The sequence below is a fragment of the Ursus maritimus genome, unplaced genomic scaffold, assembly GCF_017311325.1.
Source record: "Ursus maritimus isolate PB19 unplaced genomic scaffold, ASM1731132v1 scaffold_22, whole genome shotgun sequence".
In the NCBI taxonomy this organism is placed as follows: domain Eukaryota; kingdom Metazoa; phylum Chordata; class Mammalia; order Carnivora; family Ursidae; genus Ursus; species Ursus maritimus.
The window spans coordinates 46,626,838-46,639,269 of record NW_024424675.1 but is presented as its reverse complement, the minus strand read 5'-3'; the positions used below and the strand labels follow the sequence as shown (position 1 = coordinate 46,639,269).

The window sequence follows — 12,432 nt, the reverse complement described above, 5'->3', positions numbered from 1 at the left end:
TCCCCCGCTCACATGCTCACCTGCTCACCCGCTCACACGCTCACCTGCACACACGCTCACTTGCACACATGATCTCCCGCTCACACGCTCACCTGCACACACGCTCACACGCTCACCTGCTCACACGCTCACACGCTCACCTGCACACACGCTCACCTGCACACATGATCTCCCGCTCACACGCTCACCTGCACACATGCTCACTTGCACACATGATCTCCCGCTCACACGCTTACCTGCACACACGCTCACCTGCACACATGATCTCCCGCTCACACGCTTACCTGCACACACGCTCACCTGCTCACACGCTCACTTGCACACATGATCTCCCGCTCACACGCTCACCTGCTCACACGCTCACTTGCTCACACATGCTCACACGTCTCACCGGCACACACGCTCACCAAGCTTTGCCAGGACTTGAGGTATGCTCTGGCCACGTGGTGTGTGCTGTCACCCAGACCAGGCCACATCTGGGGTCACCCGTAGTTTGTGAGATGTGCTCTGGGGTTCCCCGCAAGGCGGGGTCCTGGGGGGCCTGTGAACAGCTGCGTCCCCTTCTCTCCAGCCTGCAACTGCCACGGCCACGCCCACGACTGCTTCTACGACCCCGAGGTGGACCGGCGCAACGCCAGCCGGAACCAGGACAACGTCTACCAGGGCGGTGGCGTCTGCATCGACTGCCAGGTGGGAGGGGGCCGGCCGGCCTGTGGCGGCAGCGAGGACGGGTCTGGGGCACTGGGGTGGGTGGCCGTCAGGGGGGGAGTGTCCCTGCACTCAGTGACCCCGTCCCACCCCAGCATCACACCACCGGCATCAACTGTGAGCGCTGCCTGCCTGGCTTCTACCGGGCCCCGGACCACCCTCTCGACTCTCCCCACGCTTGCCGCCGTGAGTGGGGTCGGCCCGGGCGGGGGGCCCTTGCACTGCTCTGGGAGGCCCGGCCTGGCTCTCACCTCCCTGCCCACACCGGGGAGGCAGAGCCTGGCCTGGCCTGGGGCCGGCCCCGGGCTTGGGGTCTCCTGACTCCCCGGCCCCCGCCCAGGCTGCAACTGCGAGTCGGACTTCACAGACGGGACATGTGCGGACCTGACGGGCCGCTGCTTCTGCCGCCCCAACTTCACGGGGGAGCACTGCGACGCGTGCGCCGAGGGCTTCTCTGGCTTCCCGCGCTGCTACCGTGAGGGCGTTGGCCTGGGGTGGGGGGACGGGCGGGGGAGTGGGGGCGCAGGTCCCCGGAGCCCTGCGGGGGACACCGGCTGGGGGCCCGGCGTGGAGCCTGCCTGCCTCCGGCGGTCTTGCCCGCCTCTCCAGTGGCGCCAAGCCGACCCAGCTGACCCACGCTGTCTCCTCCCTCAGCGGTGCCCTCCTTCTCCCCCAACGGCACCGGGGAGCAGGTGCTGCCGGCCGGACAGATTGTGAGTAAGTGTCCTCCAAGGCCCCCAGAAAGGGGGATTGTCGTTGTGGTCACCTCACGTTCAGCTCTTGTGTTTTTATGCAAATAATGCGTTTTCGTGCTAGGAAAGCTTCGAAAGTGTAGGTCGGCACAAAGAGAAGAACAAAGGTACCCAGAATTGCATCGCTTTCAAGCAACCCTTCTCCCCGTAGCAGGGACCCTCTCCCTGCAGCGGGGACCCTCCCGTGTGCCGCACACAGTGCTGCTGTGAACACAGACATGTGCTGTGGGCGCTGCTCTGGGTTTCCTCCCGCCGCGGCCCTGTAAACATGTCACCTCATTCTGTGTCATCGGACAGATGCAGTATTTCTTCAGTCAGCCCCCAAATTGTTGGAAATTTCAGTTCTTTCCAATTAAAAAAAAAACTACAGTAAACATCCTTGCAGCTAAAACTTTCCATAAATTCTCAATAATTTCTGTAGAACGATTTCCTAGAAGGTTCTGAGTCACGAGACATGCCTGTGCTGGGACATCTTTGGCTGCAGGTTGCCAAATGGCTCTCTTGAAAGAACCAGTGTCCAGCGTCGTGACGTTAGCATCCGCAGGTGTGAACGGTCCTTGCCGGGTGACGGGCACTGCTTGCAACAGTCACCTCAGCTGGCGGGTCGCTCGCCCAGCGGAGGCTGCCTCCCCTGTGTTTCTGGAATCAGGCGCCTGTCTCTGGGGACGGCATGTCAGTCTGGCCAGCCGGCGGTTTTCCTTCCTAACGGCATAATGTGGTGTGCTCGGCCACTGGCCGTGTCTCCGATCACATGTGACATTTGTCATCTTCGTGTCTTTGACGCGTCTGAGAGGTGGGATCTTCTTTCAAGTGTTTCTTGACTTTGCGCTTGCTTTCCTGGGGAGCGTGTCATCTGGAGTCTTTGCTCACGTTTCTGTCCGCGTGCCGGCGGCCAAGCTCTCCACACACTCACCTCTCCCGGCGGGGCCATCTGCCCTGTGTCTTCGGGGCTCTTCTCTCCTGAGCTGGCATGTTAACCCTTAGGTGGTTCTGTTGACGTGGTTCTTGCCTCTGACTCACCTCTGACTCAGTTGTACGGAGGCGGCGTGCCCTAAGCTCACTTACCCTCATGCCTGTTGGCCTTGGACGGTTTTTTCTTTACGTGTCGATGTCAGGTTTTCATCGGTGCTGTAAACAGGGCTCGGCAGACTTCTTCCAGAAAAGGCTAGACGGTGCTTGCTTGCTTTCGACTGTGAGGGCGGGCTGTCCTGTCTCGGCTCCTGAGCTCCCCCATCACGCACTGTGGCTGGAGCGTGGCATCGACTATGTGCGTGGGAATGGGCCTGGCCGAGTTCCAATAAAACTTTATTTGCAAGGCAGCCAGCGGAGCCCCGGGACTGTGGTTTCTGATGCCCGACAGAAGGGTCGACGCTCCAGAACAGCCGGTGCCAGTGGGGTTTCAGTGCAAGGCCCTAATCGTATGAGGAATTCTATCTGTGTCTCTCCGGACGTACACCTGTGTGTCTGTATTCATAGGGGAGACTGGTGGAAAGCTTTCTCAGTTGTATTTGTTCTGGTGTGTGCCATCTTGCTTTGGTTTTGTAATTCGCCTTGAAAAGACTTGGAAAAGGACCCACACTTGGTCATGCTCCCCAGCGGTCTAAAAATCACAGGAATCACCGATTTCTTTAAAGTGTGATAGAAGGGAGAAGGCTGCCTGGTCCTGACACCTGTTCAGGGGCGATCTTGGGTGATGGTTCTCATTTCTTCCATGGGTCTTGTATCTCTCCGTTTCCCACCTCAGTGCAAGTCCGTTTTAGTCATTTTTATTTCTTAGCAAGTTGTGTCCTTTGGATTTTAAAATATATTGGTATAAAGATGACACGCAGCATTCCCTTGTGATGTGTACAATTCATTTCTCTTATTGTCCATTTTAATTTCTTTTATCTCCTTCTTTTATTAGACCTATCAGGAGTTTGTGGAATTTATTGGTGTTTTCAAAATACAGCTTGGGGTGTCTGGGTGGCTCAGTCGTTAAGCGTCTGCCTTCGGCTCGGGGTGTGATCCCGGTGTTCTGGGATCGAGCCCCACATCGGGCTCCTCTGCTGGGAGCCTGCTTCTTCCTCTCCCACTCCCCCTGCTTGTGTTCCCTCTCTCGCTGCCTGTCTCTCTCTCTGTCAAATAAATAAATCAAATCTTAAAAAAAAAAATACAGCTTAAGATTCTATCTATAATATCTGCTGGGGTTTTTCTCTTTTCAGTTTGGGGGAGAGGTTTAACTTCCTTTTTTTTAAGATTTTATTTATTTATCTGAGAGAGAGAGCACGTGCGGTGAGTGGGGAGAGGGGCAGAGGGAGAGGGAGAAGTAGGCTCTCCTTTGAGCAGGGAGCCCGACACGGGACTCAATCCCACGACCCCGGGACCATGACCTGAGTTGAATGCTGGCGTCCAGCGGAGCCACCCAGAAGCCCCTGCAGCCCGCTGTGATGACGTACGGCCACCACGCTGGCCCTCAGCGCCCCACACCTTACTCGTTTTACGCCTGGAAGTCTGTGCCTTCCCCGTGTCTCCCACCGCCAGCCCGGTGGCCACCGACGTGTTGTCTGGTTCCCTGAGCTCCGTGTTCCGTGTTTGTGCTAGATTCCCCACGAAGTGAGATCGCTTGGCGTTTGTCTCTTTTCTACTTTCTTTTGTTACTGCTCTCCTGGCTTCTTGGATTTGTTCGTCTCACTGTGTCTTAATTATCGACAAGCAGGGGTAGAGCTCTGGTTCTCCACCAGGGCTGGTCCTGACCCACAGGAGGGTGTCTGGAGACAGCTGGGGCTGTGATGACAGAGGGGTGCTACTGACACGTCCCGGGGGGGCCGGGAGCGACCCAGCCCAGAAGGGCAGCCGCGGTGCCCAGGCTGGGGGACCCCCGGCTGTGGCTCGGCTGTGCCTCCCCCAGGGCAGCCGCGGCCGGCGCCTCCCACGGGTGGTTAGATGGCCTTTTTGTCCTTGTTTGATGGCTCAGTCCTGGTTTTATTGCATTGTGGTCAGATTGGGTCAATTCCTTTGCTTCTCACCTAGAACGTAATGCCTTTTAGAACGTTCCGTGAATGTGTGACGGGCCCACATGTGCTGTGCGGGGTACAGATCGCCACGTGTGCACCCACAAAGCACGCGTGTTCATTATGCTGTTCAAATCCTCGCTGTCCCTGCTCCGTCCTTGTCAGGTTCTGAGGACAGTGTCCTCAGTCTTTCTGTCCAGGATGGTGGTTTTGCCAGAACCTTCCAGCTCCAGCGTTTCGGCCTTCAGCACCTCGCAACCCTGTGGTCCTGCTCTTAGAGCACGGGGCTTCCTGCAGACCGGGGGGGCGAGCCCCCTTCCACGCAGCAGCTCCCCATCATCCCGCTGATGCTTGTGGACTTGGGTTCTCCGGAATATTCTGGGGTCTCTGTGCTCACCTCTGCACCTTGCTGTCCACGAAGCTCTCCAGGGCCTGTCTGGGTCCTTGGTTCAAGGTGCATCTTTTCAAGAGAACATGACTTGATTTTCCTTCAAAAAAGGAAACTGAGGCGTCTGTCGTGAGAGAGCCGTGGCCTGGGCAGGGCCGTGGCCGTCAGGCGGGGCTCACTCCTGCTCTTTCTGTCTCATTTCTCCTTCTCCTGAGGTGTTTTCCGCCTGCGTCTTGCTGGGTTGGGCAACAGACCGTGTTTTGGTTTGGGATGATTTGTGTTTCCTTCTTGGACAGTTTGCAGGCTCTGTTTCTTTTGGTTCAGCGGGGGGTCACCCTACGTCTTTGACAAATAGCAAACCATCATTTTCTACAAGTAACAAACAGTAGTCGTGAGCTTTTTTTCGTGCGTAAGACGTTTAGCAGCTTTCCCTCCTCTTTTCCAAGCTGCGGAATTATTTATAAAGGTTACAGGGTTTTTTTTGCCTGTTAGGATTTTGTTTTCTCTGGTTGTATCGATGCCTGCAGTTGACTTAGTAGCCACAGGGTAGACAACTAGTTACACAGACTTCTAGCACCCTGATTTCAGTGCAGGCACTTTTCCGGAGACATCGGCTCTGCGTTTTGGCCATTTTTGTCTTCTGGTTCTGTATGAGCTCAGCGTAGAGGTGAAGGAAGCAAGCGTGTGGCGGGCAGACTTTCCAGCGGGGAGGGCTGGGGTCTGCAGGCATCTGAGACCCTCCTCCCTCTCCCCCAGACTGTGACTGCAGCGCCGCCGGGACCCAGGGCAATGCCTGCCGCAAAGACCCGCGGCTGGGACGCTGCGTGTGCAAACCCGGCTTCCAGGGCACCCACTGCGAGCTCTGCGCCCCAGGCTTCTATGGCCCTGGCTGCCAGCGTGAGTGCAGCCCCGACCCTGTCCTCGTGCAGATCCTGGGAGCCCATCCCCTCTCCCACTGAGCACGGCATCCCCTCCTGCAGCGTGCCAGTGCTCCAGCCCTGGAGTGGCGGATGGGGACTGTGACCGAGACTCGGGTCAGTGCACCTGCCGGGAGGGCTTCGAGGGGGCCACGTGCGACCGCTGCGCCCCGGGCTACTTCCACTTCCCTCTTTGCCAGCGTGAGCGAGGCCTCCCCAGTGGGCACGGGGGCGGGGGCTGGGGCACAGCCTGCCTGGCTCAGGGTGGCCCTGTATGCCTCTAGTGTGTGGCTGCAGCCCTGCGGGGACCCTGCCTGAGGGCTGCGACGAGGCTGGCCGCTGCCCCTGCCGGCCGGAGTTTGACGGCCCTCACTGTGACCGCTGCCGCCTGGGCCACCACGGCTACCCCAACTGCCGCGGTGAGTGGAGGTCCAGGGTGGGGCCTGGGTGGAGCAGGAGGGCCAGCCACGGGTGCCTAGGTAGGGCCTGACCCCGTGTCACCTGCAGCCTGCACCTGTGACCCCCGGGGTACCCTGGACCAGCTCTGCGGGGTGGGCGGAACGTGCCACTGCCGTCCTGGCTATGCGGGCGCTGCCTGCCAGGAGTGCAGCTCCGGCTTCCACGGCTTCCCAGACTGTGCCCGTGAGTGCCCGTGCAGGGGGCGGGGAGGGCAGGCGTGTCCCCACCGCGTGCCCACACCCTGCCTTCCTCGCCTAGCCTGCCACTGCTCCACCGAGGGCTCCCTGCATGCGTCCTGCGACCCCCGCAGCGGACAGTGCAGCTGCCGGCCCCGTGTGACAGGGCCGCGGTGTGACATGTGTGTGCCTGGCGCCTACAATTTCCCCTCCTGTGAAGGTGAGCCTCGTGCGGTGTTCACGTCACGTGCCGCGTGTGTTGTCCACGGGCTATCGCCACGACTGCACGTACCGCGTGTGCTCATCTGTGCCCTGCGTCCGTGAGCGTCCGTGTGCCGCGTGTGCTCATCCGTGTGCTCTGTGAGCGCGCGTGCATGTTTTTGTGCAATCGTCCTCAACGTGCGAGTTCATCGGCCTTGTTCACGTGCTTTGTGCACAGCCTGTGTTCACACACACACACGTCTGCGGGCCACGTGTGCTTGTCGCGTGTTCACAACTGTTCTCTGTGGTGGGGGAGGGCGCGTGGGGACCAGAGTGCACAGGCACAGCCCACGGTTTCACGCCCACCCACGTGTGTGGGAGGTATACGGGCCGGCTCCCATGCAGCCTTGGGTCCGGGCTGGGCCTGGGGAGGCCCTTGGCCCTCAGAGTCAGTGACCACAGGCCGGGTCTCTCCACAGCTGGCTCCTGCCACCCTGCCGGCCTGGCCCCGGCCGATCACAGCCTTCCTGAGGTAAGCCCCGGTCGCCCTCCTCGGAGGTCATGCCATCACTTCCAGGAGTCCATCACTCCCTGGCAGCCGCAGGGCCCATTTGTCCCCCTGGTTGGTCCTGTCCCCATTCCAGGGACATGCCAGAGATGGGGCTGGGTCGGGGCTCCAGGGCTGAGGGTTTTGGGTAGAAGGGCAAGGACCCATCCTGACCCTCAGTCTCACCTTCTCCCAGGCACAGGCCCCCTGTACGTGCCGAGCCCACGTGGAGGGGCCCAGCTGTGATCGCTGTAAACCTGGGTTCTGGGGGCTGAGTCCCAGCAACCCTGAGGGCTGCATCCGTGAGTCTGGGGGTGTGTGTGGGAGTGCTGGGGAGACTCTGGTGGAGGGGAACGGTGCAGGGAGGTGAGGGCCGGCCCCACAGCATCCAGGCCCGCTCTACTTTCCGCCAGGCTGCAGCTGCGATCCCCGGGGCACGCTGGGCGGACTTACCGAGTGCCAGCCGGTGAGTCTGAGGGCCGAGCTGCCTAGGGGCTGTGGGGCAGCACATCCAGACTCTACCTCCCCCGGCCTGGTCTCACCTTTCCTCTCGGCCTCAGGGCGACGGCCAGTGCTCTTGCAAGCCTCACGTGTGTGGCCAGACCTGCGCGGCATGCCGGGACGGCTTCTTTGGGCTGGACCGGGCCGACTACTTTGGCTGCCGCAGTAAGTGCCCCTGCAGCCCTCAGCCCATGTCCCGGCATCCTGGGGGAGGCCAAAGCAGGGGAGGGACGAGGGAGGTAGGCGCCTGGGTCTGGGAAGGCCTGTGCTACACACAGGAGGGAGGGGCTGCAGGGCTGCTCCGGTCTTCCTCCCCTCCTTCCTGCGCCCCTGGCTGACATCTCTGATCAATCTCAGTGTCTTGTTATTGTCCAAACCCCTGGGCAGCCCCTAGTGGTCAGTAGGAGTTGGCTTTTTAGCCCCTGTTGCTCTCCACAGACAGTGGACAGAGCCCCAGGGGCCTGGGTGGCCGGAGCAGGGTCCGGAGCCCGGTGGGGGCCAGCAGCATTGACCTTGCTCCCTCCCCCTGCAGGCTGCCGGTGTGACGTCGGCGGTGCGCTGGGACAGGGCTGTGACCCGAGGACGGGCGCCTGCCGGTGCCGCCCCAACACCCAGGGCCTCACCTGCAGCGAGTGGGTGCCCCCACCCGCGGGGCTGGGGGCAGGGGGCTGGCAAGGCAGCTGACCTGCTAGAGACCCTGCGGGCTGCCTCTGACCACCCCTGCCGTGGCCAGGCCAGCGCGAGACCACTACGTCCCCGACCTGCACGGCCTGCGCCTGGAGCTGGAGGAGGCAGCCACGCCAGACGGCCACACGGTGCGCTTTGGCTTCAACCCCCTCGAGTTCGAGAGCTTTAGCTGGAGGGGCTACGCGCAGATGACGCCCATCCAGGTGGGTGAGGGGCTGCCCTCCCCCATGTCCGCCTCGAGGTCTCCCCGTGGCGGGAAGGGGCCACGCCGATTCTCCGTGCCCCTGCCCCCCCAGCCCAGGATCGTGGCAAAGCTGAACGTGACCTCCCCCGACCTCTTCCGGCTCGTCTTCCGCTACGTCAACCGTGGGCCCACCAGTGTGAGCGGGCGGGTCTCTGTGGAAGAGGAGGGCAGGTTTGCCACTTGCACCAACTGTGAGTGCCCGGGGGCCGCCCCGCTCCCCCACTGCCCGTCCTGACCCAGCCCCCCCGCCCCCTCCCCTCGCCCCAGCCCCACCTGGGGCCTGCACCCGCGCCCTGGCCCTGGGGGAGCTGCCGCCCGGGGTGGCCCGTGGGCGGAGTCTAGGAGTCTCATGGTCCATGTCCCCAGGCACAGAGCAGAGCCAGCTCGTCACCTTCCCGCCCAGCATAGAGCCTGCCTTTGTCACCGTGCCCCAGAGGGGCTTCGGGGAGCCCTTTGTGCTGAACCCTGGCACCTGGGCCCTGCTCGTGGAGGCCGAAGGGGTGCTCCTGGTGAGCCGGGGGCTGAGCGGGCTGGAACTGGGCCCCGGGAGAGGGCCGGCGTACCGACCTGTGCCCCGCCCGCCAGGACTACGCGGCCCTGCTGCCTGGGGTCTACTACGAGGCAGCGCTCCTGCAGCTGCGGGTGACCGAGGCCTGCACGTTCCGGCCCACCGGCCAGCGCTCCGGGCAGACGTGAGAGCCGGCCTGGCGGGGGTGGGGGGCCCGAGCCTCCCGGTGCCCGGCTGCTCGCCTCTGCTGACCGCAGCCGTGTCCTCCGCCCCCACCCCAGCTGCCTGCTCTACACCCACCTGCCCCTGGATGGCTTCCCCTCAGCGGCTGGACCCGAGGCCCTATGTCGCCATGACAACAGCCTGCCCCGGCCTTGCCCCATGGAGCAGCTCAGCCCCTCACACCCGCCCCTGGCCGCCTGCCTGGGCAGTGATGTGCGTGTCCCTGGGACCTCGTGGAGGGGCAGGGAGGACCAGGACTGGGGAAGGTGTGCCCTTGGCCTGGAGGATGGGGAGGGGCTGGGGCCCATGCTGCCGGGACAGGCCACAGGTTTGAATTTGGGACCTCACTTGTAGATGGGGTGTCGGTGGCCCCTGCCCTCTGTGTATCGTGAGAAGGCTGCAGGGCCTTCGTTACTCCGAAGACCCAGGCTAGGCCTCTGGGCAGCAGGCCCTCAGCAGTGCTGAGGCCAGCAGGCCTTGGGGAGGCAGGGGAGGCTCGGAATGAGGAGAGGGTGGAAGGCCAGGTGGCCATGGGGGTGCCCTGGAGGGGTGCCCCAGGCAGCAAGGACCACAGGGGCGCAGACTCTGGGACTGGGGGGAGGCTGTGGAAGCAGAGGGTGGTATGGGCAGTGTCCAGCAGTGTCCGGGGAGGACATGGGGGCCTGGGGTGGGGACTCTGATCACGTGCCCCCCAGGTGGACGTTCAGCTTCAGGTCACAGTGCCGCAGCCAGGCCGCTACGCCCTGGTGGTGGAGTACGCCAATGAGGACGCCCGCCAGGAGGTGGGCGTGGCCGTGCACACCCCCCAGCAGGCCCCCCAGCAGGGGGCTGTCATGCTTCACCCCTGCCCTTATAGGTGCGCAGGGAGGGGAGAGGACTCAAGTCCCGGGGAGCTGTGTGGGAGGGCTTGGGCCCCAGGGCTGCCCCGCCTGCTGACCGCCCCTGCCCCATCCCGCAGCACCCTATGCCGGGGCACTGCCCTGGACGCCCAGCACCACCTGGCCACCTTCCACCTGGACACGGAGGCCAGCGTCCGGCTCACGGCCGAGCAGGCACGCTTCTTCCTGGTAAGGCCCTGACCCCTCCACGGCGCAGGCCCCCGGCACTCCCGTGCTGTCAGGCCCTTCAGATTTTAAGTGGCATCAGTTGAAGCGTGGTGAGCCCGGGTGGCCGTCAGCAGTAGCACCATTAGTGTGCACCCGCTCACGTTTCTTCTGGAATCTTCCTCACCTGCAGGGTTTGGGTATTATTTCCCATGGGTACAAAATATAGACTTATTTAGAAAGCATTCCCCTCTCCATGCGGGGCGGGGTGTGTGTGATGGATTGGAGTTGGAGGAGAAGGAAACCATGTTAACAAGAGGCCACTTTCTGATGTAATTTACGAGAACACCCCGGTGTGAGGAAGGGGTTGTTCGGCGGGGTCGTTGGCGTCATGGTTAGGTTGCTGCTAGACCCTCTTCGCTCTGAGGACCGAGTCATGGTGCGACGGGCCTCTGCAGACCTGTCTGCGACGCCCAGAACCCACAGGAGGTGTCCCCTCACTACGGGACCGAGCAGGTGACGTCTGTCTCGTCAGAGCATCACACTCACCGCGTTATGTTCCCTCCCTCGGGCCTTTAACAAACGCATCAGTGTTGACGAGAGATTTGCAAACGGAAGGAGAGCGCCGCGGCCGCCCGCCGCACAGGCTCGCGGCAGTTGGCGCGTTACTCGCGGTGCTAGAGCACGGACCCCATGGCTTCCACCCGACTTACTGATGTCAGGGCGCGTGCGGTGTGTCCCCCCCAGCCCTGTGGCGGGGAACTGGGGTGTTGTAAAGTGTCCACAGAACCACGTCACAGGCATGCCTGGTGTGCCCCCCACCCCCGGCACCCAGCACAGGAAGCCACACGCCCCGTCCCCAGACTCCCCCCGGCTCTAACAGCCGCTACGTCAGCCTGTCCCGGAGCTCGTCACTGGAACGCACAGGCCAGTGGGTGCTGATGCCAGGTCGAGACGGGTTTTTGCTGTCGCTGTGGCCACGCGGCCTTCTGGGTCTTCCCGAGGGGCGTTTCCAGACGGCTTTGATGCCTTGTGTTCTGTCCCGGCCACACGCGCACCTACGTCGTGCCGGATGACACAGGGCAGAGGAGCCCGCTCGGGAGCCCACACCGCTCAGGGCCCGTCCGTGCCAGCTCCCTGTAGCTGAGGGGGAGGCTGGGGGCCAGCGTGCCGTCGAGTCCCTGCAGGGAGCGACAGGGTGGGTGGCGGCGAGGAGAGCTGCGACGGGCAGCCAGAGGAGGCAGGGACTCGGTGCAAAGAGGGGGACGCAGGTTGGATGTGGGGTGTGGGAGGGGCCCCCCGCCTGCGTTTCCCCGTCCACGCCTGGTCCTCTCTCTGCAGCACAGTGTCACACTGGTGCCCGTGGAGACATTCAGCTTGGAGTTCGTGGAGCCCCGGGTCCACTGTGTCAGCAGTCACGGTGCCTTCAGCCCCAGCAGGTGTGGGGTGGGGTGGCGGGGGCAGGAGGGGCTGGGGCAGCCAGAGGGGCACGCTGGCCAGGTGACAGGGATTCACCTCCACGCTCGTCCCCAGTGCCACCTGCCTGCTCTCTCGCTTCCCGAAGCCGCCCCAGCCCATCATCCTCAGGGACTGCCAGGTGCTGCCACTGCCCCCTAGCCTCCCACTGGCCCACTCACAGGATCTCACGCCCGGCGCACCCCCGTCGGGGCCCCAGCCTCGGCCCCCCACTGCCATGGACCCCGACGCGGAGCCCACGCTGCTGCGCCACCCCCAGGTGAGGGCCCGGGCCAGGAGGGCCAGGCGTGGGCAGGGACGGGACTCCAGGCCCTCCACCCTTGCCCAGGTCCCCACCCCTGCACCTGCTCACCGGAGCCCCTCCCTCCCCACAGGGCACTGTGGTCTTCACCACCCACGTGCCCGCCCTGGGCCGCTATGCCTTCCTGCTGCACGGCTACCAGCCAGAGCACCCCACCTTCGCTGTGGAGGTCCTCATCAGCGGGGGCCGCGTCTGGCAGGGTGAGTGGCCGTGGTGGGCAGTGGGGCCAGACCCCGGATGAGCAGTCTGTCAGGGGTCTCCTCACACAGCTGCACTGTGTGGCGGTCGTCACAGGACGCGGACAGATCCGTC

At 63.0% G+C, this 12,432-nt stretch overlaps 1 protein-coding gene across 1 annotated transcript in view; it reads left to right on the top strand.

Annotated features, from left to right (window-relative positions):
• The window catches only part of LOC103660581 (laminin subunit alpha-5), a 56,249-nt gene that overhangs the window by 21,481 nt on the left and 22,336 nt on the right, over positions 1 to 12,432 (top strand). The window contains exons 8-31 of the mRNA XM_040638563.1: positions 572 to 690; positions 804 to 894; positions 1,049 to 1,183; positions 1,363 to 1,425; positions 5,595 to 5,735; positions 5,819 to 5,956; positions 6,040 to 6,174; positions 6,263 to 6,397; positions 6,473 to 6,610; positions 7,071 to 7,123; positions 7,335 to 7,440; positions 7,552 to 7,604; positions 7,699 to 7,804; positions 8,172 to 8,271; positions 8,373 to 8,529; positions 8,623 to 8,761; positions 8,937 to 9,079; positions 9,156 to 9,262; positions 9,360 to 9,513; positions 9,996 to 10,156; positions 10,259 to 10,367; positions 11,685 to 11,782; positions 11,877 to 12,078; positions 12,194 to 12,320. Of these exons, the coding sequence (XP_040494497.1) occupies positions 572 to 690; positions 804 to 894; positions 1,049 to 1,183; positions 1,363 to 1,425; positions 5,595 to 5,735; positions 5,819 to 5,956; positions 6,040 to 6,174; positions 6,263 to 6,397; positions 6,473 to 6,610; positions 7,071 to 7,123; positions 7,335 to 7,440; positions 7,552 to 7,604; positions 7,699 to 7,804; positions 8,172 to 8,271; positions 8,373 to 8,529; positions 8,623 to 8,761; positions 8,937 to 9,079; positions 9,156 to 9,262; positions 9,360 to 9,513; positions 9,996 to 10,156; positions 10,259 to 10,367; positions 11,685 to 11,782; positions 11,877 to 12,078; positions 12,194 to 12,320 (2,910 nt within the window). The remainder of the gene's footprint in view (positions 1 to 571; positions 691 to 803; positions 895 to 1,048; positions 1,184 to 1,362; positions 1,426 to 5,594; positions 5,736 to 5,818; positions 5,957 to 6,039; positions 6,175 to 6,262; positions 6,398 to 6,472; positions 6,611 to 7,070; positions 7,124 to 7,334; positions 7,441 to 7,551; positions 7,605 to 7,698; positions 7,805 to 8,171; positions 8,272 to 8,372; positions 8,530 to 8,622; positions 8,762 to 8,936; positions 9,080 to 9,155; positions 9,263 to 9,359; positions 9,514 to 9,995; positions 10,157 to 10,258; positions 10,368 to 11,684; positions 11,783 to 11,876; positions 12,079 to 12,193; positions 12,321 to 12,432) is intronic.